Source organism: Aythya ferina, assembly GCF_964211825.1.
Source record: "Aythya ferina genome assembly, chromosome: 1".
Taxonomy (NCBI): Eukaryota; Metazoa; Chordata; class Aves; order Anseriformes; family Anatidae; genus Aythya; species Aythya ferina.
In genome coordinates this window covers 145,813,485-145,838,112 of record NC_140296.1, presented here as the reverse complement: position 1 = coordinate 145,838,112, position 24,628 = coordinate 145,813,485, and the positions used below count along the sequence as shown (strand labels likewise).

At 38.6% G+C, this 24,628-nt stretch overlaps 1 protein-coding gene across 3 annotated transcripts in view; it reads left to right on the top strand.

Annotated features, from left to right (window-relative positions):
- The window catches only part of PTN (pleiotrophin), a 70,556-nt gene that overhangs the window by 35,407 nt on the left and 10,521 nt on the right, over positions 1 to 24,628 (top strand). For all 3 annotated transcript variants that reach the window (XM_084533141.1, XM_084533143.1, XM_084533142.1), the window contains 3 exons: positions 16,681 to 16,790; positions 18,344 to 18,517; positions 19,605 to 19,766. In XM_084533141.1, coding sequence (XP_084389267.1) covers positions 16,682 to 16,790; positions 18,344 to 18,517; positions 19,605 to 19,766 — 445 coding nt within the window. In that variant the 5' untranslated portion in view covers position 16,681. The remainder of the gene's footprint in view (positions 1 to 16,680; positions 16,791 to 18,343; positions 18,518 to 19,604; positions 19,767 to 24,628) is intronic.

Genomic DNA, 24,628 nt, shown 5'->3' with positions numbered 1-24,628 from the left:
CTGATCCTGCTTGAAGCAACTGCACTTCTGGTGTCTCCAGTCTGATCTCTGTGTAGTTCTGGTGCACGGGATGAACCCAGAGCCCGTCTTCAGGAGCTCCTTGTTCTGATGAGTGCCCCAGGGCCCAGACAGGAGCTCTTGAAACTGGCTTTGCAGCTGCACACAAACTCCCCTTCGTTACTACTGCAGCAGTGAATGGTCTTGATGCAGTCCCTGGACTGCAGCTTTTACCAGGCTGTTCTCCAAATTCCTGAATGAGCAATAGGAGCAAAGGGTTTCAGATGGATTTATAGGAACAAAGATAAAAAGCCTTCCTAAAGGGACTCTGGAGTAAAGCACCTTTCTTGAGGAAAACTTGTGTACTTTCCTTCTCCTCCTATATTAGACTACACTCTGCTGCAACCTGCAGAGTGACTAGCAATAGCAAATGGAGTAGGGTTTCACCTGAGAAGTCTGATACACATACATGTTTTTATCATACTTTTCTGGTTTTCTCCTGTTCTTACTTCTGAAACAAGCCAGCAGTGTCTTCCACACTGCAAGTCAGTTTGCAGTAGCGGATCAGCCACGTTAATTAGGATGCAGGGCAGATGCTGCGTTTTCCGAGGTTTGCATTTCTGGTTATAATTACAGAGAGCAAAGGAGAGGAAGGAGGTGGCTTTTTCAGTGGCAAAGACAACAGTCTGGGATTTAGAACTAATCTCTTGGCAAACTGTTTTTCCTAATTGATGCGTGCAGCAACGCAGCTGACGTTGCTTGCTTGAAATGCAGAGCCTGGAGCCGGTCACCTTGCTAGCTTAGTGTGTGTGAGGTGTTCCTAAAGCCACAGACTCTTCTCAGGAGGAGAAGCCAGGGGGAATGCAGAGCCGGAGCTGTGTAGAGGGGCTTTGGGGCTGCCCCACACTGGCCGGGAGCTGTCTCAGGTACTGTCCCTGGGTGCTGGCTCAGGCTTTTCATTTTTCCCCAAAAAAATCGAGGTGACTAAAACAGTTTCATTTCCTCCTCCATCTTTGTGGTAAACAACAGGCACATACATGCAGAGAAGCATAAAGGAAAAAGACTGCTGTCGCATTTCTCTTCTAGCCAGAACCAAAGCCTCCAAGTGTTTATAAAACAAGTCTCAAAATACAGCTTTTCTTAAGTCTTCAAGAGTGCAAATATAACTTGCAGCCAACGAAATACCATTGTCTCTGCTCTGTGACAAAGTAAGTGTTTAAAATTTTTTTTAAGGACATTCGGACTGGGCCCCTGAATACCAAGTCCCAGCTGAGCATGAATTCAAATGACTGAGGCCTAAGCCCCTGATAATGGGGTTTATTAAGGAAGCACTAACAGAGCAGAACTGGAGTGGACTGAATGGCCAAACTGAAATAATGGAATGCTTGTGGCAACCAGAAAATGATTGCTTATTGGCATAATTCCAGGATAAACTTCTGCCAAGAGTACACAGTCTTTCCTTGCCAATTTCTTCATATGGGGAAGTACAGTACTGAATTTCTGCACGTAATAGCAGTGCAAAAGAATAGGAGGAGGAGAAATGGCAGTCTACATGAGGAAGAGAAAAAATGTACATCCAAAATGATGTAAACAGCGTGATCCCTTGAGCTTCACTGATCAGCAGCCTCTAAAGAGACCACCTGGGCTTCAGATTTAGGAATATAGTCTGAAATGCAGGTTTTAGCCTGCAGAGTCCTCTCACTTGAATCTCTAATTAACACTGAGTGCAGCATTCAGGGAACAGAAAAATTTGAAACTTTGTTCTAAAACTCCTCCCTTCATGAGCATGAGCAATTTCTTTCATACATGAAAAAAAACGGACTGTCTTGCAACGCTGATGTGAGACATTCTCAAGAAAAATCTCTTGAATCACTCAATTATTTTATTCACCAAGAAATGCAACTATGAGATGCAGCTGCATATAACTGCAGGTTAAGTTTAAAAAAAAAAAAAAAAGACTAACTGCTGCTCAGACAAGGGAAGAAAGAGTAGTGAAGTTACTCTATATTGTACTGCCTTGCCCTTATATACAGGTCTTTTGCATAGAACATTTAGTGAAAGAGCCCTGATTTGTATCCCCCCTCTGCTGGATTTGAAACATTTTTTATTTTTATTTTTTTCCTCCCAGACAAAATCTTGCATATCTGAATGCTGCAAATACTATCCTACAAGGCATTTTATAGCAGCGGCCTCTCCAAATCTCATGTGAAAGCTAATCGTGTAGTATAAAATACTTAAATAGCTACTAGGGCACAACAATCTTTTCTTCCAGGAAAATGCCTTTGAGGCCATTAGAAATATCTGTACTATGAAATGAGTTACAGCCTCTGCATGGGAGATTGAGGTGCTCACCTGAAAAATCTTTGAGCTGCAGCTAGGACTCTCTTGAGAAGTAAGAAATTAATCAAAACCTCTTCTATCAATCACAAAGTATCTGAAGACAGATCTTCCAAGCTTCACATTTTTATTTTGAAATCATTATAAAATTCAACAAAAAGCATAACCTTAAATGATTTTTACTTTTTTTTTCTTTTATTTTCTACCACCGAATTAGCGCTCAGTTTGTGTAACTAACTCATTTTTCAAAGTCCCAGAGGGCTGCTTCTCAAATAGCTTTTGGCTGGATGCTATTATATAAAGTCTAAAGCTGAATACAGCCTAGTTTGGAGGGAAGTGAGAAAGGATACTTTCTGGAAACAACCAACCAGTAGATCAACAGCAAATCTGAGCTGTTCTCAGCCTGATTTTTTTTTTTTTCCCAGTTATTATTACATTTTGGTGTATAGCTTTTAAAAAATTGCCGTATTTATATGATAATAAGAACTCCATTCAAATCAAAGCTGCCTTCCAGCAGTAGTACAACCTCCTCCAGGGCTGTAACCTCCGTTCAGAGGTTAAAAATGCCAACTGTTTTCTTCCTAAACTCAGTCTTGTAATTCTGGCGTTCACTGTGCTTATTCTGTGATACTGTGATGATACAGTTTGTTACAATTCTTGCCACGTCTGCATAGAATCTGGACTTTATTTTTAAAAAAATAATAAAAATATCTCTATGCATCGTGGTTCGGAAAAACAACTTTGGGGAAAGCTTTTCAAGTCTGACCTGTTGCATTTTTATCAATCTGAATCTTGAATAAAATGAAAAAAATAGGCTTTGTATCATTTTTCTTCTCGGCTGGCTATTAACTCTGTACACTGCAGATGATCATCTTCAATTCCATTTTGTTTGTTATTATTATTAATTTTTTTGGCTATCCTGTTCTCCTGTTTGGACTTCCAGGATAATGGTGGGTTCAGTTCTCTCTGTCAGCTGTCAAAATCTCCAGTTGTCTTGCTGAGATTTTCTATCTCTTGCTTGGACAGTGAATACGGAGAAATACAAATTTGCCTGCCCACATCTTAAGAAGATTTTCAGTTTTGTCTTGCACGCTTTACATTAGTTAATAATTTTTTAGTTCTCTGATTATTGGTGTGTATGGTTTTCCTACCTAATTATTCTCTTAAATATTTAATAGTATAAATAACCCCCACCATTTTTTCCTTTGTGCTCCTGCCTAGTTTTCCTCCAATGTTAGATATAAGTCTTTGTTTTCTAAACATGGATGGAATTAGATATGTCTGGCTTTAAAATGACATGACTTCTCTTAGGAACTTAGGAACATTAAACTTTAAATGGTTTGATGAACACTGTCTTCCAGTTTGGAGAGGCAACTTGTTTTTGTTTAAAAAGAATTGTTTTAGTGGTCCTAAGAGAGTATTCTGTGACCTGAAGCAGCTGTAAGATGTAGAGTGACTCATGAATTGATTCTCTGAAAAAATGTGTGTACAAGGATCAAGGAGTGAAGGTAAAAGGAGAGATCATCTGGGATTGAGAAGATGAGACTTGGAAGGATAATTAAAAGAACAGAGCTACATGGTGGACATCAAACTAAAGAAGGGATGTCAGATAAAGAGAATTTTTAGTCAAAAGGGGTTTCCTCATTTTTTCCCCCAGGTGCATTCCAAGAGATGAGGAAAGCTAATCAGTCAATTTCCCCTCATATCCCCCTCTCTCCCACCAGCTAGATGGAAACAGACATAGAAAAGATCACAAGTATTTTGACCTGTTGTGTAGCTGGAAGACAGCTGACAGGCACAGCGGCCTCTAAACTGTACTCCTACAACAGCAAGCAGATTTATTGTTCAGCTAACAGCATTTTGGTGGGAGTATGCAGCTCTGTATTTACTTCCAATTTTTTTTTTTTTTTTTTAATGGAGTATACAAAAGAGCCCAATGTGGCTAAAACACAATGTGGCTACTCTGAAGTCTCATCCCTATATATCACATACTCTATAAGTTCATCTTCTGCTGTCTGCATCTAATGGTATAGCCACAATAATAATATATTTTTTTTCCTGCCTTGGATAGAAATATGAAGCTTAATGCAGGTAAAGTAAGTAACAGGAGTAGAAATGGCAGCTCTTCCTAGAGTCCTACAGTGGTTGTGGACATTGGCCAGGCTCCCATACTTGAAAAGGGAGTTGCTCTCAATCCCAACTCATTTCTTGCTGCTATAAAATGCCATGGTCCATGTCCCTTTATGAATTCAAGGTAGGCTCCTTTCTGGGTGGTTGCTAAATTGCACTGGAATAAGAGAGGCTGTTCTTAAAGCCCTAACTAAGTAGGAAAGGCTCGGAGTCTGGGGAATACCAGTTGAAGAAGCTGAGGCCTGGGGTTTTCTCTTTCTTTTCTGACTGATACTATGGTAGGAGAGTGTATGTGCCTTGGAGATGCTGTTTCCTTTCTGACCGGCAGAGGAGCAAACCTGCTTTTGGAGAAATTTGACTGAAAAACACATTGTAGCCCTATGCTACAATGTGGCTAAAAAAATATTCATTTGCATGTCATGTATATATTTTTTTCCTCATTCGTTTTTGCATAGTTGTCCCTTATACCGTGAGATTTTTGTCATTTGAAGCAATAGTTCGTCTGGCGTAAAAAAAATGTGCAGTACCTCAAAATGTGCAGTACCTCAAAAAGATTAATAGAGGGCATAGGTGAGAGGCTTGAGGCATGTGCTTTCAGCTTAAATAGGGTTCTGATTGTATTGCATATTCTGGAATGGCATTTGAATAGTCAGACAGTGAAGGAGACTGGGAGCCATAATAAGTAGAGGAAATAACGAAATGGGCTATCTTATTTTGGGTGTATAGAATATACACCTTTTTCATTATGGGTGCCACGGTGTTTTTCGAAGGAGTCAAGTGGTATTATTCCTGTTTCATAGATGGAGAAGTGAGGACAGTGACAAATGCTGTGATTTGCCTATATTGCTATTGAGCTGAAAACATCCTCACTGGGGCAGAAAGAGAAAAAGAAAATGATAATACAGTGGAGGTAGCTGCCTGGCCTGTATGGTGCAGCTGTTTGTAAGGAAAATCATATCACAGTTTAAACAGCTCTCTAATTGTGATGCATTCTCCATAACAGTATGTGACTACTGACTGGGACTGTGGTGATATCAGGTTATATCTGCACACAGTTTTTTTTCCTCATGGTAGAAGTAATAGCCCTTGGCTGTGGTCCTAATTACAAAAATAGTTGTATGCATTGATTGCTTCTGTTCCTTTTTTTTTTTTTTTTTTAACTGTTATCCATAGGCATTGTTACAAATACTGCAGTAAAGAAAATGAGGCCTCTCAAGCTTATTCATTTTCAATAGATTTAGAATAGTGAAGAACACTTGCTCTTGGCCTGACAGAGACAATGAGAAATTCTTTTCTGTGTTTACCAACTGGATGGAATATGCCACCCCTTTCTCATTCATTTCCAGTAGGTACCCAAATTCATCTCAGGTAGATGAAAACACATTAGCTGTCCAAGTAGATGTCAGCTGTGCTCCTTATAACAAAAGATTCTGTATTATGATGTTTATTTGCCCTTTTCTGGTCCTGTAGTTTCTTGGTAGCCAAGTAGTAGCAAAACTCCTTCTGTCAGAGGAGTTGCAAAACCATGAAAAAATACCTTGTATGTCTTAACATTTCAGTCAACAAGAAGACTGTTAGCTAAAGCAAAGACAGTAGCTGGAGGGGTGGGAAGGGAGGCAGAAAGAATAAGAGCATGTTCTTCCCCAAATAGGCATGCTTGGACCTTCTGCTATTATCAAGCAGTTTTATTTTCTGTACATTGGAGAAGCTGTAAAGGTGTTGAAGGAGATTAGATGATTTATTGATGGTTGTGGAAACATGACTACAACATACAGATTCTCCAGAAGAGACATATGGATGCAGATGATGCACAGGAGAGTTGAGTCAGGAGCTTGGCTTTCCTATAAATGAGACAAAAAAATGTTGGAGAGAACAGATGTGGGTCTCCTGTTGTCTGCCTAGGTGTTCGCTGATCAAATCCAGGATTGTTTAATCTCATCTCTAGTCTTGGAAAAATGAAAATGTAAAGAAATTTTGTGTGACTTCATAGATAGTGACACAGCAGGTGTGATTGTTGTGGAAAGAGCAGAGCAGAAAGAAAAAAAAAATCACAGAGAAGTGGCTTAAAAGAGGCCTTCCTGATAGGATCTAGGAATACAGCTGTATGAACTGAAATTTTTCTTTTTCTTTTTTTTTTTTTTTTAATATATATATATATATATATATATATATATATATATATATATATATATTTAAGTCTTTCAACTAGTGCTGTGGGAGAGGAAGGTCAATACATGAGGCAGTTGCAGAAGTCAGTGTTTGTTCCCACTGACTTACTCAGACCCACCATGAGGATACCAGAGGAAGTAAATGTGTGCATTGTGGATGAGGGTGAAATAAGTAGGACACCTTGTAAAGCCAGTATGTGTGTATATATATATATATATATATATTTATTGTAGGGAATATAGTTTAATACTAATAAGCTAATAAGAACAAAAATAATTTTATTTTAATTTACAAAAATACTTTCATAAACTTGCTGTCTTTTCTTGTTAAAATTGTTCTACGTGAAACATTTCAATTCTGACAAAACATTTTCAGTGGAAAAAAGTGTTGGTTTTTTTTTTTTTTTTTTTTTTTTTTTTACTTTTTCCTTGAATCTTGAGTCATTCTGAGTTTATGGTGGTCTGCACTAAAAGGTAGAATTCCCAGGGGTATCTGTTATCAGCTTGAACTATTAATTTATGTCTGGAGAACCAGAAGTATAAAATATCCACAGCATGTGTTTGCCCTAGCCTGATGCAAGAGAAAAGCATGCAATTGATTACGTAAATATCAAAGGCTAGGGGAACTGTTATCCACAAGTTAACTAATTACTTTAGCTTATTTACTTGAACAAAGCTAGATGAGGCATGTTAATTGATCATTGTTTTCAACTTTTTCTTTGTTTACATTTAAATCATTTTCTTCAGTTGTGCCTCTCTTAGTTCCCTGCTCATTTGTATAGCGTTGGTATAACCTGCTGGCCTCAGTGCTTGTTTTTTCTGGCCCTTAATGATGCCTATGTTGGAAAGAGAATGTGAAGTTGATTACATATTGGAAAATGTAGTCCCCAAGCTGCACACTGCAATTTTTGAAGTGAAGTGTTTGACTTGGGCTTATCAGCAGGGTCATACTGTGATTTTATTTTTACTTTTAAGCTAACTGTTTGATTGTGGCTTGCTATTATGGGTGCCCTGTGCTGTAGCTGAAGGTAAATGCTGGTTAAAAAAAGAAAAAGAAAGTTGACCAAATAAAATTTCAGCTCTCTAAAGTTTTCCTACTTCTCCCTGGCTGATCTATAGCAAAAAACAGATCGTTATACTTTATTATTATTATTTACTACTACACCACCGAATACATTGCAGCTCCTTCCAGTACTGGTTCTCATTTGAGGCAATTGCCTCCTCCCTACTAGCTACCATTTAGCAGCTTCCCTGATTCTACAAAAAGGGGAGAGCATTGCTGGAACTGCCTCCATGTGGGGTGGCCCTTCTTTTCCCCCACACAGGGAAGTGAAGTGGAAGATGGAAAAATGGAAAGAAGAAAAAAAAAAAAAAAAAAAAAAAAAAAGAGAGAGAAAAAAGAAAAGCTGAGATATTCCTGTTAGCTTAAATTCTGTATTGCTTTGCCAAACAGAGCAACCTGCTGGCTGCAGTGTTTCATGTGTGTTGGAACTGTGACCTGGAGGCTGGAGTTGAGATGTGAACCCTGCAAGCAGCCGTTCTCCTGCAGCTGAAATGCAAGGACCTTTTCTCCATTAGGGTTTGGAATTTCCTACACCACTTTCAACTAACTTGTTAGCACGCAGACCAAGACAAGTAGCTATTGCTATTTGGTGTTGCTGGTGCAGGTCCCAAAATGTCATGTCATGTTATAGAACTGTAATGATCCCTCAGAGGAAAGTAAAAGGTGCAAGAGAATTGAGGACAAAGATTATGCTTTGTAGAGGATTGCAGGACTCTGAACAAATGCTTTTTTTTTTTTTTTTTCCTTTTTTTTTTTTTCCCCCACTCTTCCTAGATGAAGGTAAAATATCATTAATATCATTTCATTATTTAATTTGATATATGGAAACTCAGTGTTTCATAATTGCTCTAATAGGTTTTTCTTTAATAAAATGATTCTGAAACATAATCATGGTGAGAAATGAGAAGGCTTTTTTTTTTTTTTTTTTTTTTTTCAAGACAGATAGCAACTGTTTTGTCTACCAAACGATACTATAATTAAAGGTACTTTCCTCAGAAAACTTAGCTTGTGTATAGGCTTAGTGGTTTAAACAGAAAGTTATATTTCTGTTTGAAAGGAGCACAGCATTTCTTGACCTGTGGAAGTGCAACTAAATGATGGAGATAAGCAAGCTGGCTCAAGGCTTTGTGCCATGAGGAGGGCTTGGGGAACTTTACCCATAAGGAAGCATACAGAGAAACGTGTGTCATTTCCATGTCTACTTACAGTACCCAGAAAGGAAAAATAAAGTTAATAAACATGTAGCATTAGATAAAGAAACAGTATTATAGTGGAGGGACAGCTATAACAAAGAAATATGTTACGTATTGATAACTGAAGTGGTTAGGGTGGAAGACACATAAGGAAAAGCTGGTACCTGAAAGACATTTGTGCGAGATCAGACAGAAATATCAGATGGAAGTGGTCTGTGCAATGAATTGAAGAAAATGGAAAAAGGTGGAGTACATGCAAATATCATTGGGTTAGCCCAGGTACATGTTGAAACTGTAAACATGGCCAGAAGCCAGGGCTTGAAAAGTATGTCCCAGTAGAAATCAGAGTAAAAATGATGTAGCTATAATCAAAATTAATGATAGTCAGTAATCAAATAAATACTACTGGTATACAGAGGATAGAACTCATGATTCAGAATTAATTTGGAGGAGTACAGTGAAATGTCTGTGTTTTTAATGTCAACCCAAAGGTGGATGTAGTTAGAAGTCCTGGTAGAGTTATGCATGAGGAAAATATAATATTCTTGTTATAGAAGAGAACTGTAATTCCCATTATAGAAGGGTTTATCTTTCTACATTTAGATTGGATGGCAAAAAGCCCTAGTAGTAATAGGGGCTAGGTATCTGTGGATAGGATTTCTTTACTACCTACCACAGGACTTTTAAATGTTGATGCTATTTTAGAGTTTATTTCAGTATAACCACAAAACTCATCCTTAAAAATAACCATTAGTATGAAATGTTAATAAGCTGATTCAGGTTATATTACATTGGATCATAAACTAAAAAAGTCTAAGCTTTTCAGTTTTAAAATAAAGTTTCAGTTTTAAAATAAATTTTTAAAGAAATTAGTTGAACTGGTAAAATGTGTTGGCCCAAAGCAAGACTTTTAATAAAGGACCTTTTCAGATCTTGGTATCAAATTAAAAATAATCTGTTTCCTCAAGAAAGAGAAGGAAAAGAAAGCCCCTAGAGTAATTCCAAGCGTAACTGGGAATCAATCCATTAAAGGGCTATCAGGAGCCTGAACGAATTGTGGAAAACATACTGATCACCCAGGAAGGCAGTGTCTTTAAAGTCCAGAAGTGGCCTGCTGCTGAGAATCAACAAAAATCAAGCTGACTTAAGTCTTTCAAGGGAAATTTCAAGGCAAACACAGTGGTTTTTTTTTTTTTTTAATATTATTATTTATTTATTTTTCTTCCTGTTACTAACAAATGCAATAGAGTAAACGTGTGTGGGGTGGAGGGTGAACACTTTACAGTGGGGTGATTACAGTTCACAAAGGTCTAGCTCTGAAAGTGAGTAAGCATTTGTCTCAGTTTTCAATACGGGAGATCACGTAGGATATAGAGGCACGTGTCACATTGTGAATGAGAGCGTACTGGGGAAGCAGAAGTTTCTGCAACTGTTGCAGAAGTCAAACTCCGAAGAAATTCATTTCAGCCTCTCAACTTCTTCTTTACAGAGAAAACTACTTCCATCTTAGAGAACTGCAAAAGTGGCAGTTGACATTTTGGGTTTGTTAGAAATGATTGTTAAAACATGCATCAAATGCTTCCAGCTTTTGTATAACTGAAGTATAACAAATACAATATTTATATTTTAGAAAGAAGAAATAAGTGGATTCAGGTAACTGCTGACCTGTTAATCTGCCCCAATAGACTGCAAAATAAATAGTGTTTTGAATAAGTAAATATTTAAGAAATAGATGTAAATGTTCATTAAACATGGCATGTGCTTACTGAAAGGAGATTGATCTCCCAAACTACCTCACTTAAAAACTGATTTTTCTAGCTGTGACTAATCTGCGACTAATCAAACCATAACTTATTAAAGTATTTGTTTCAGAACTCGATGATAAATTAATTCAATCGAGAAAAAATATAAGGGGGGTGGGTGGGTATCAACGCAAAAGGTTGTCCTAACATTCGTAAGGAGTTTATAGAGGAATCAAAATGAACAGTGATGTGAAGAGAAATACTGGGCTGTAGGAATTACTTAAGTATGCTTTAGGGATGCATTTTATTTATTCATGATCATGGGATGAAAATGATATTGTAATAAATTGTGAATCATAGGATGCTCAAAATATTGCTTGTGGCCAAGGAGTAATATTTTTTGTGTCCTTTTATACATATTTGCATTGAGAATTTTGTTCATATGATTGAAACCTTAGCAGTCTGATGCAAGAATTATTATTAGTCTAAATATAATTACTACAGAAGGAGAAAGAATATGTCTATCAAATATAATAATAGCAGTTAAAATAGTTACACATACATACATACACTATGATTCAACTGCTTTTCCTGATATTATCCTAACCCTTCCCCAGCTTCTTTGAGCCCTGAGGTCAGTGTTTTCATTATAGTGTTGGTGATGCTATGGTGACCTTTCAGCATCTAGAGTCCTTTCCCAGGAGGAATGTGATGTCCATGTTGATGGTTCCTTTCTCCTTACTTTGGGATCATCTTAGGGTTGGTTTTAAATGTTTGATGACCTGCTTTTGTACCTTTCTGTTTCTCCATTGGTCTGTGGCTCCGTGTTATAGCCAAGCTTACTATATATGTGTTGTCTTTTGCGTATATTAGAAACTATTTCTTTGTTCTCTTTCTTACTCCTATTTCTCTTCAGCTACAGGTCTTCATTTCTTTATCTGACCATTGGTGAGATTTCTTTTATAGCTTTGAGGTCTGCATTGTCAAGTCCATGCCTGTTCTTGTACCTATATTTCTTTACAGCCTATATTTCTTTACAGTACATTATTGTAATAGAGTCATAAAACCTGAGCGGCTCCACGCAAAGATAAACAAAAGTAAATCAAATTAGCCATAGCCAGTTGGTCAATTAGAAAAATTGCTGCTGCAGCTAAACCAAATGTGACAAAGCTATGGATAGATTAAAGAAAGCTTGGACAGAGCAAACCATGACAAGCCTCAGTCTCAAGGCCTTGCAAACTCATTACAAAGCCTCTGGCCTGTATTAAGGAACAGCAATACATATAGCATTACAATACTTGCAGGGTAACAGCATTGTCAGCACAGATGGTGTTTGGTATATTTTATTGGAAGGAACTGGAGGATATGGATGGGTTAAATCACGTGACAAGACTTGGAGTGGGAGATTACACTCATATGGACTAATAATAAGACACTTATTTCTATAAGCTGGGGCCTTGCCAGTTGCTTTGGGAAGAACAGACGAAGGGAAGAGATTTTGAGTAATAGATATTAACAGGAAAAAAGCCACCTGCAAAAGGCATATGTGATCCTAGGATATGCTGCATATGCTAACTTCAGTAGGGATAGGAAAAATAAAGGCTGCTGCTCACCAATGGATCCTCATCCAAAATTGTCTATTTTGTTCTGGATGCTAGTGTTCAGGAAAAGACTTATTCTGATTGGAGCAGGTGAGAAATGGAGAAACCGTGTGTGAGTTTGTTCCAGGGACTACAACTTGCATTAACTGAAGTCCAAAGGTCTAAGGAATGCAGTGTGAAAACATCAGGGACATCAGGGTTGTCTTGGGCTGCTAACTTAGGTATAGAGAACACAAGCTGCATTTGCAGGGTTCTGTGCTGGAGAGAGTAATTTTTATTTTTTTTTCTTGGGTTGTTGGTGACTGCATGAAAGTGTCTGTAGTGTTTCTACAAGTGGATGTGTCTGCCTGCCACTGTGCTACCCTATGTGGATACCAATTTGGATCTCCGTTAGAGTTGGGATGTGTGTCCATGGGATAGATATTTCTTAGAAGAGTTGGTGCACCTAGTCATGTGAACTATAGTTATCACAGGAAACGAATGATTTAATGAATCAGGTTCATGAAAGATGTGTGTAATTGTAAAATCAGGTCAGGAGGCCATGAGGGGTTTGTAGTGGAGGCTCAAGCTCTTTAAACTCTACACGTAGTGTGACTTCTGCCTGACTCTCTCAGGTTCTCAGTGTAGATGGATGGTGGATGAACTCATCCACCTCTTCTCTCCCTGCACCCCCTCTCACCCCCCCCCCCATTTATTTTTTGGTCTCCCAAGCAGAGATTGATTGGGAAATCAGCTGTAAGATTGAAGTAATTCCTATGCCTCAGAGTTGTTTGAAGAAGCTATTTGCTACAGTGCATCTCAGCTGGGCTTCAGTTCTCACCTCGTTACACACTTCATTCTTTCCTAATGCTTTCTGTTTCAGTGTTTAACTCTCATTAACCATTTCTGTCTTCTGTAGTTCTGTTTTGGTGCTCCTTTCATGGTTTTAGCACTGTCTTTTCTTATTAAATCTCTCTCTCTCTCTCTCTCTCTCTCTGATCTTGGTCTAACTCATCATTTAAACTGTTCTAAGCTTTTTGTTCTCTACCTTTTCTCTTTGCTGTTTCTTGCAGTTCATCCCACCACAAAATTCTTCTTTCTTTCTTTTTTTTTCTCTCTTCCTGTTGGTTGTAAATATCACCTGATCTTGTTACCATTGTCATAGATGAAAGTCTCATTACAAAAATCAAAACGTCAAAGAGTCCATTTGCTACTAATATCTTTGACAGTTCTTTAAATCAAAGGTTGAACTAGAAATGTTATCCATATTTGTAATTTCATGGGAGCACCTGCCCTTGCTGTTCTATTATGTACAAAACAATGATGTAAATTTCTGTTGTCTCACCTGTTATGTTGGATTTGATGTGTTTGTGTGGTGTAAGATGAGGCTTCATTCTGTGCAACATGGTTTTCCTCTTGCTTATAATTAATAGCAAAGGCAGTTAAGAAGCAGCCTGGCTCCCTCTGCCAGAGAGATACACATGTCTGCAGGTCTAGTGTTTCCTTAGACAGCTTGGCAAGGATTTTGGCTGCAGGGAGACTTTGGCAAATATGCTACATCAGGGCTCCATGAGGTTTTGTTTATAGGGCTTCTGGAGCATTTCAGACTCTACAACCCAGGTATTTTTCCTGGCAATTTTGTGGAAAATAATATCAATGAGATTTGAATTTGAGTCTCTTTCAACTCAATGTAAATCAGCTTCCCTAGAGATAGATATTCACAGCTCCCAGTGACTCTGGCAGCCTGTGGGGTTGTGCATTACTGCATCCCAGGTCCTCGGGGTGAGCAGCAATGATGCAGAAAGAAACTCTCAGCACAGTTCATGTATTTCTTTGCATTTGGTGGCACCCTGAGCTACAAAGCCCCTAGTGCTGCCTTGCTTCATCATGTGACAGTGCCTTGAGATTACAGAACTATTTGTCTCTCTTTCCCTTTTTGTTTTCACACAAGCTGTTAATATTTCTTTAATTAAGGCGTTAGTTGTTTGGAAGAGAGGAAGTGAGAAGTTAAATTGTAGTGAAAATGGGATGTGAGGTGAGGTGCAGTGCTACTGGTGGTGACGTTTCTCCAAGGAATAGGGGCTAAAGGGGGAAAGGTCAAGTCTTAACTGTATTGTAACTATGTTTAATTATGGAGATCCAGTTTGTGTAATGAGTTGAATAAAAAGGCAGATTTGTTATTTTCTTATTGCATATTGTATTTATGTATTTATTTATTAATTTCATTTTCTTTAAAACAGAAGAGGCTCTAGTTGGAAGCATACAGTGAAAGAAAACAAAGCAAACAAACAAACCTTACAAAGGATTCATGTGTGCCTCAGCTTCAGGCTCTGTTTGAGATCTCTGGGAACACTGTTTGTCCTTTTTTCGGTAAACCAAACTGGGGTTAATGACAGCTGCTTTAGGCACTTGAATGCCAGGTATCTTGTAGCTTGCACATGAACTATACTGAAACAAAACTATTAAATTTTGTCATCTGGCTTCTAACATCTCTCTATCAATCTAAAGATAGATACTTAAAAGTCCCTGTGTTGCAGATTCCTCTCCTGTTTTCCATGTCAATTACAATTATGTTGCTTTTGAACAAGATGGTTGCCAGCAGGGAATAGTGAGAAGTGCCAAATTAAATTTCAGATACATTTTGTTCTTTGTTTGTGGTGAGAATTATTTCTCTCCTCTCAGTGAAATGATCTCAGATATCCTCTAAACTCTGTGGTATCAGTTTAGTGGAGTGTTCAAGGCTATCTTAGTGGCTAGCACTGGTGATGCCTCCTTCTAGGTCCTGGCATAGATCTGTTTTGGAAAAAAAATAAAATAAAATAAAAAATAAAAAGGTTGGGGAGACCTTTCATCCAAGCAACCATTAGACTACTGTCTTGGTACCCTGCTACCTACTAGAGAGACACTTCTGGGAAATGGGGGAGGATTCTCAGTTTTCACATAAGTACTTGTTATAGCCCTACTTTCAGGTGAATGATGCCACAATGTGACAATGCAAACTATAGCCAAGTGAGAAAGGAATGTGTGTAAACCATTTCACAGAGTGGTTGAGGTTGGAAAGTATCTCTAGAGATTATCTTGTCTAAACCATTGTTCAAACAGTTAGCTAGAGCATGTTACACAGGATCACATCCAGGCAGGTTTTGAGTATCTCCAAAGAAGGAGATTCCACAACCTCTCTGGGCAGCCTGTTCCACTGATCTGTCACCCAAATCATAAAGTTCTTCCTCATATGGTGATGAAACCTTGTGTGATTCAATTTATACCTATTACTCCTTGTTCTACCAGTGGCCACCACTGAGAAACGTTTCGCCCCATCCTCTTTACATTGTCCTCTCAGGTATTTGTAGAGTTTGATAAGATCCCCCTCTCAATCTCCTCCTCTCTAGGCTAAACAGGCCCAAGTTGTTTAGTCTTTCCTTGTAACACAGATGCTCCAGTCTTATAATCATCTTTGTGGCTCTACACTGAACCCTCTCTGGAAATTCTATATCCCTCTTGTACTGGGGAGCCCAGAACTGGACACAGTATTTCAGGTGTGACCTCACCAGAGTTGAATAGAGTGGAAGGATCCCCTCTCAAACTGCTGTCCACACTCCTGATACAGGCTAAAATCCAGATCTGACACATTTAAGTCAGACAGCTTTGAGTAACTTTTGGTGATTGGCTAATAACTGATCCTTCACCTCCAAGCAAAGGATTTTAAATCTTTTTTTTGTTTGTTTCTTTTTTTTTCCCCCCCCCCCCTGTATTTAAATATTTGTTTCCCAAATACAGTTTTGGGGTTCATTAGAATGCTGTGGATAGCCTCTGTGTGCACAAGTCCTATCTCTGTGCCCATTTTGCATTTTAGTCAATTAGCTTAACTGCTATTAAGAAGAGACACTAATTGGTGGGGGAGGAGAAGACAGATAGCAACATGCCAATAACAATTAAGGTAATGCATCACATATAACCTATGCAAGTCTTTTTCTTTAAAAAAAAATTCTTTTCAGATGTTGAGTAAGCCTAATAAGAACCTTGCAAGGTAGACTTGTAAGGTAGACTATGTAACATTCCCTACTTTGTATGAACGGATAAAGTAGAACACAAACTATATGCTGTGTGTAGTTTTACACAATAAATCACAGCCAGAGATCATGAAAGATGAGAGAAGTTCCAGGCCCATCAAGAGGCTGTGATGCTTTCTAGCAGAGAACAATAATTATTGACTTTTCTGGGCAAAACTCATCCACAGTGCTGTAGATCAGGGATTTGGTACAAGGGATGGAAAATAAATGTTAAGAATCTTTGTATTCTCTTTGAAAGGAAAGTAATTGTTAATTTTGTCAATGGCTAATTGTGTTTGACTTGCTTGTGTCTTCAGGCCCTGAAGCAGAGCTTCCACCAAGAGCTTCCCCCAGTTTAGATGGGGTCCCACTTTTTGCAATCTAACCAAACCTCTTTTTACTCTGTCTTGTTGTTCCCCAGAATGCCACAGCAACAACAGCAACGTCGGCTGTTCACAGCTGCCCTCCTGGCACTTGTTTTCATTCTGGCAGCAGTGAGTACCACTGAGGCTGGCAAGAAAGAGAAGCCAGGTAAGGTCCAGTTAACTCAGGGTTAATCCCTGAGCTACATTGGATGTGTGGAAGAACGTCATATGTTTTTTGTTTTGTTGTGAAATTCAGAGCATTCATTAACCTTTTAATATGCAGGATAGGGATTTGTAGCTTTGACATGTTATTCTATATTAAATAGGAAAACTGAAATTAATTTCCTTGAAAGCTAGCAGCTTGAGAGCCCCAGTGACAGGAGTCCTCAGTTCATCAGAGACTGGGTATTGCAAAGCAGCTTTCCTTAAAATTTGCTCTGGGAATGGGTTCCTGCTTGACTTAAGGAGAGCCACATGTGTGATGAAAGAGCAGTTATCATGTTACTTGTTCAGTGTGGTATAAGTAAATACTACACCAATGCTGCATGATATGGAAATCTTTCAGCAAAGGTTTGAACTAACTCAGTGCTGCAGATAGACAGCCAGATATCCAGCAGTAAGTGCTCTCTGTTAGTGATGAACTCAGACCTCGTCGCAAGAGACAGGCCTAGAGTGGAAAACTCACATCCGTCAAACCCAGTTTTGATGGTTTTTAAGGATCACATCTTAATGGCATTTTTCTTGAGGTCTTATTATTTACAGGCTGCTAACATACTGGTTAATAATGATTTGTGAGCATTCCCATTAAAAATGAGTGTTTCTAACCACTGTGGCTGTAAGGAAGCATGAAAAAATATGCAATAACTAAAAGGCAAATCCACTCCGTATAAGGTTATCTACAATTACTTGTGTTATTTGGGGGACTAATTTATTATTTTTGTGAACATTTCAATTTCATAACATTGCTGTCTTTTCTCATCAGAGTTGAGTGTAAGGATTTAAATGAAATCTTGCTTCTTACGTTTGTCCCTGAGTAACAAAACCACTATAGGTTATCAGCGTTTCAAGCTGTACTGATAAGATTCTGACCATTTACATGCAGGAAGATCAATAACCATAAGTAACTTGCATTAACGTGCCATGAACCCTGTGCCCTTCTCCATGTAGTTTGTTCTTTGCCATTAGAGACATATTGTAACATGGTGTTCACATATTGTAACATGGTGTTCACCAAGTGAAAAGCCTGTAACCCACTGCTATTCCCTAGAGGTGCTCAAATCCCAATACACATAAATTCCTTATCTGTGCAGTGTGGAGTGCTTCAGATGAAACTGAAAATATTTACATCAGTTATGGGAAACAGAGAGTCCCTTTCTGAGTGCTCTCTCCTTGTTTTGGTCAATGGTCCCTGAGGGGGGGTCTAGATGACTCCCCATTCTGAAGGTGAGAATCTTCTCTGACTGTTAGATGTAGTAGTGGGACTGAATTTGAACAATTCACCCTGCTTTGGAATCCAAGCCTAAGAGGCTGACCTGGCTCTGCACAACTGTGAAAAGGATGGCAGATCTTTTGCTGGTGAAGCAGTTTTACAAACCATTTCCTTAGTCACCCTTTCAGGTGCTGTGACTGTTTAACATGTTTAGTAAAGGGAAGCTGCTCTGTCAGCTGTGGGTACTGACCACTTCTCTTGATTGGGTTTGCTTCCTTGTCTTTGTTCAGAGAAAAAGGCGAAGAAGTCTGACTGTGGGGAATGGCAGTGGAGTGTCTGTGTGCCCACCAATGGGGACTGTGGCCTGGGAACACGCGAGGGCACCCGCACTGGGGCAGAGTGCAAGCAAACCACCAAGACTCAGAAGTGTAAAATTCCCTGCAACTGGAAGAAGCAATTTGGAGGTAAGCATTGCAGTCTCAAGAGGCTGGATTTTTATTTTTATTTTTATTTTTTTTCTTAAATGTCTTGAAGGAAGCCTGTATTTTCTGCTTAGCACTGTAAATGTCTGTGAAGGTGGTACCTCCACATTTCAAGTCCATTGCAACTAGAGCAGTTAAAGCATCAGAAGGCATCTTCCCCAGAGCAAAGCAGCTCCTCCAGCAGAGTCCATATAATCTACTTATTTTAAAATCAGTATTCCAGCAGCATGCTTAAATCTATTTTTCTGTTGTGTACAACCCTATTTAAGGCAGCAATGTAAGCATCATCTGTTCTCTCACAGCTGTGAATCTCTGCTGTGGTTACCACAGACTTTACGTGACCTTGTGATATGTGATTTGCAGCATGGAGCATGGGTGGCTATCACTGTGTGTGTGCATTGAGAGTAGTGAATGGAGACCAGGGTATTTCAACCATATTATTCAGTTCATAAGGTTCCTTTATAACAGTTCAGAAATATGTGTTAGACAAGATGTCTGTCCAGGACTTCGATTACTCTTGCAAATTTGACTTTTTTTTTTTTTTTTCTTCCAGTAAACAGCTTGTATGACTTTGACATCAGTGTGACCTTACCAAAGCAATCAGTGCAGCAGTTTCAGACTTGACAAGTTCATAGTTACACATACATTCTTGAAACTGTTCACGCTTTGTCTGCTAACCTTTGGCATTTAGAAATGGAGGAACAATCATATAGAATGCGAACAATATTTCCCGTTGTTGTTTTTTTTTTTTTCCTTTTTTTTTTTTTTCTTTCCTTTATTGTGTATCTCCCTATTTGATTGCATTTTCTTTTTATCTATATTATAAACTGACAATAATGCAGTATCCATGCAAAAGCAAGATTCCATCCTAAAGCATTTCTGTGCCAGGGGAGACAGCAATTGTTACTGCAAATCATCTTTAGTTTTTTTTCTGGGATTCCTTTCACCAGTTGCATGATCATTATTTCTACAAGCACTGTCTGTTTGTGATTTACTATTGGATTCTTAACATTTTTACTTTCATCCTGTCATTCTGTTTTAAAAATTGCCATTTACTTACTCATTGCAGCGGAGTGTAAATACCAGTTCCAGGCCTGGGGAGAATGTGACTTGAATACTGCCCTGAAGACTCGAACTGGAAACCTAAAGAGAGCTCTTCATAATGCTGATTGCCAGAAGACTGTTACAATCTCAAAGCCCTGTGGGAAGCTTACCAAACCGAAACCTCAAGGTAAATTCCATTTACAGAAAGTTGTACACTAGTTCACTCAGATCAATGATGTCCCACATGCTTCAGCAGGAACTCAGTGCTACAAGAGATTGTACTGTAATGACCTTTCCTCATTCTGCATTGCTCCTGTCTGCCAGCTATCGGGTAGGCAATATTACTGTGTTGTATAGTTAAGGCAGACTAACAGATGAGGTGAGATGAAGATTAGGGTCCCAGTTTCAACCTTACACTATATATGTTGCCATTAGTTTGCTGATGCAGGCCTTCAGAGTTCAGACGCTTTTCATAACTTGCACGTTGACGGGAACACCACAGTAATAGCATGCAAAAACATCTCTTGGTGAGATAAACACACCTTTCATATTGGCATTTGGTATTGAGTAATTGAGAAAAGGGACTGTTTTCCTTCTGAACACATAGTGTTGAAGGGATGGTTTGCTCACTGCATGCTGAGGAGAGGGTATGCAGAAGTCCTGCACATTGTGGGTAGTATATTCTTTATTAAAAGACAGCAGGGAGGAGAGTATGGAATGTAAATGTCTTTTATAATTGGAAGTGACAGTGTAATTCCAGGTATACAGAAAGGCATTTGCCCTGCATTTTGATTCCTGGTGTCCTAAATTAGACAAACTTGTGGTTTAGTTATTTATTTTTCTTTCTAAGCATTGAGGCCTTTTAATATACTCTTTTGTTGGAATAATTGTTGTTATTTATGTAGGATGACTTATAGTGGGAGCTAAAGCTGTGAGATCTTGTTTGAGCTACCAAAGTAATGTGTTTTTAAGTGGATGATGCAAGCTATGCTACCCTGGCATTTATTATGCTGAAAATCAGCTAGGTTAAACATAGACTTTGGGTATTTGGATAATAATTTATTTATAAAAATAAATGTGATTAGGAGTGACAGGTGGAACTTGGATAAGCAGTTTTCAAACTGTGGATGGCAGTGCACTAATGATCTGTAGGGTACCTGCAAGTGACCTGTTCTTCTTGTGCAACCCAAGAGGTGTCTGATTAGGTGACAGATGCTTTCTGTATGTGTGCATGAATCCATGTACTTTGCAGTCAGTGCATCTGTAACTGGCCTTCCTTGCACACTTTCCATTGAGTTATCAGGTAAGTGCTGAGTCTAGAACCTGTGCAGATAATACAGACTGTGAAGCAGAAATTATACAACTAGATTTTCAGAGACCAGCTGACTTGGTTGAGTTGACAGCAATAAACATCTTCCTTTGGGGACAGAAGTGACTGAGTGGGAATAAAAGCAGCAAGGGGGCTTTGAGCTGTGTGATTTTATTGTTCATTAGTTTGGAAGGAAAGACATTTTTTTTAAAGCAAGTTTTCATGCTTAAGTGGCACTTGGAATTTTATTGAATGAAGCTTCCTGTTGAGCTGCCAGAGGAGCTCAACCACTAGAGCCACTTGAAGCCTTCTGCCTTGTCCTACCCCTGTGGAGTCAGTGGGCTCTATCAATGGCTGTTGGAAGAAAAGGGAGACAAAGCAGAGCTTTGGTGCTGCATTCTTTTGTGAGAATGGTGCTGTTGGGTGGTACAGGGTCATTTCAAGTTACGGTTTTAAATGCATGTCCTAGCAGAGCTTGTGTAATTTCTGGACTGGGATTCCTTTTAACTTATTCCAGATTTTAGTGAGTTTGTACTGATCCTGAAAGTTGGATCGTGACTGGCTGCAGCAAGATAATTATGTGGTGCAAATTAATTAACAAACCTGAATTCATTTGATTTGAAAGATTGCAAATAGAGAAATAAGTACAAATGTAGGTTTGCAGTCATAATAAACATGGGCAGAAATTCTGCTCTTCTGTTTTGTCCTGGAAATCTTACAGCATCTTCCTGTGTGCCACCTGCTTATTCATCTGCTGTTCACATCAGTAGGAGCACCAAGCATGGAAGTCAACACTTGCAGTTTGCCTGGGCCTTGAGCTAAAGATAAGAAATCACTATTGCAGATATGTGAATAACTGCATAGGAACTATGCTGGAAAGTGTGTTGACTGCAGTAGGAGGAACTAGAATAAGAAGTTAGGTCAAACAGAAGAATACTGCGTGAAATGTTGTGCCCTACTGAACTTTATTTTTGAGTTAAAAATCGGAGTGCTGACATGTAGAGTATGTCAGTTTTCTTCCCGAGGAGAAGGAAATTACAGACTGGACATAAGTCCCTACCCACATCTAGGTAAAGGAAAATTCAATCTATAGTTAGAATAGACCATATTTAATTCTTTGGAACCAAGAAGTAAGATCTAGATTATTGTTTGAGCACTTGAAATGAACTACAGATACAAATTAGGCTCCTTTTTCTCCCATAGCTTCACATCAGTGGCTCGAGAAAAAGAGAAAAAACAAAAAACAAACATATAATACATTATTTGGAAGCAGCAGTCTGTTTCCTGAGATGTAATGTTGTGTAAGGTCTGTATATATATGCAGCTAGATCTGTAAAGGCTGCTCAACCGCTGTCAGTTCCCACTGTGATTGCCTGGAGTAGAAAGGCAGTGGCTCTCTAGCATTGGTGAGTGCTGGCAGCAGAATAGTAAGTGAGGGTCCTATTGATTAAAGGAATCTGTTCTACTGCTAAACTGTTACATTTCAGACTGGTGTAAGCTTCAAGAACTGCATCACTGAGTACATCTCTGACAGCAGTAGCTTGGGAGTGTGAAAACTGGATGTGAACCAACTAAGAATATTTCACAGAAAAGTAGCACTATATTAGAAAAAGGGTTTTAATAATTTTACTGATTAGCCCTCTTTCCCATGCCCTGATTTTTTCCTTTTATTAGATCATTTTTGTAGCCTCTTCATTACATCACTTTTCATTTTAATTTATTAATATAAATAGGGTCAGTAAAAGTCCTCATTTAGCTTCTCCAATCAATTGTGGCTCTTGTTACTTTCTGTCACTTGCCTGTTTTTAAAGGCAGCGCCTCCGACTTAAGTATTTTATTGTAGAACAATTTGCCCGTGCTAAGAATATTTTCTACTGGACTTGCCCAAATTCCTTTTATTATTACTAAATTATATTTGAGATTAAATGGCTGGACTGTACAAAGTGTTCCAAGCATGTTCTCTACAGATTTGTATTGAAAAGGAAAACACCATTGTAATACTCCTTTTTGTTGTTCATCATTGTGCTCAGTAAGTAAATTAATGTTTTCCTTCTGATCACAGCTTGCATGTGGAGCAGCTATCTTTATCTGAGACCTCACAATTTTCCCCAAATCTTATTTAAAAGAAATAAAATAAAAATACGATTAGTTAAGAACTCAATGAATCTAAGTGAGTAAGTCAGATTTTTTTCGTCTAGACTTGCCCAATGCAGTATTGTGCCTCAGATTTCACCAGGCACATTTCCTTAGTTTGGTTGAAGTTCTTCCTTACCTTCGCTGCTCTTTGAGAATAATACGAATGATTTGATGTCACCTGTAACTGTTCTCCTGTTGCTTAACCACCTTCCAACCTCATGAACCTAGGAAACCTATGCTGGTAGCATGAATCCTGTATCTCCTTCATCTCACTCAATTTGGGATATGAGTGCTGTTTCGTGGGCATTTGACCTGTGCTTAAGAGAAAGGAAAATTGCATCTACAGAAAAATCCTAAGGATTAGCATTTTGCAGATTTATTGATTTAAGTTTTTTTGTTTGTTTGTTTTTGTTTTTTTTTTGAGGAACTTTGTTCTGCAGCAAAACTTCTGATAAACTAAGCCAGGAGATCATCATTAACCTTAGGAATTAATGACTGCCTGATAAACTGGTGATCTAAGAGTTTTTATGGATTTGTTTTATCATTAGTCATCATTCATGGAAAGGACTTAAAATCTTTACGAAGTACTCTCATTAATTTGGAAACTAATGTTACTTCCTGGATAATTTTTCTTTAAACATTTGTATTTTTTCCTTATTAGTAGTTGCTCTGTATTGGTGTTTTCCTTCTGAACAGCTGACATTCTAAGTATGGATTGGTTAGTCTTGGAGCTTAGAGGTTGGAATAGGAGAATTATTTGAGAACCTTTGCTGTATGTAGGACTTAAGGGAGAAAGCAGACGATGAATCAGGACTCTGAATTTTATTTGTATTTTTGTTGAGCTCTTTTCTCCTTAGTTTTGCTGAAGTGTTCTCAGATTGGATGACAGTGGCTTGGTCTTGGGCTGCTGTGCTGAAATACAGTTATCACAGGATAAAAATTGGTGAATGTTCTTGAATGCTGTTTTTGACAGAGAGATTGCCAGTGATGTGACAGCAGTATCCCAGACACTAGGGTTTGTGTATTTAGTGCACAAATGAGGTCATGAGAAAATCCATCACAAAGGCTGGAAAAGATCAAAGGATAATTTTTATCACAGGATCCTCTTGGAGGCAGCCACCTCTCCTTTAGCACACACAATTGCATATTCTAATCACTGTCTGAAGTGCCGGGGATGTTCAAGGTCTCCCTAACCCATCTTGACAGATGTGAAAGAATCAGGCACTTCTGTTGAGCAGCTGCTCTGATGGCCAACTTCCACTGAAGAGCAGAAAATGCTTCCGACAAACTCCATCTGGCCTACTTCACAGCCACCCAAATGTGATTGATGATTGTTTGGGTTCCAGCCAGCCAGAAAGTAAAAGAATGGGGTATTGTCAGGATTCAGGAAACATTTTGCTTTTACTGCTGAGAGAGGAGAAATTTATTTTTATTGAGCTAGGTAGCCTGATAGGCTTTATTTCTTTTTTCACTACGTCTTTCTGTCACTCTCATTCTTCCTGTCTCTCTCCATAATTCTTGTACTTTTAGCTACTTACTCTTCTGATAAAGATGAAACTAAATAGGATAAGCAGTCTACCTGCTCTTTCAGCTGTGTACCCTTC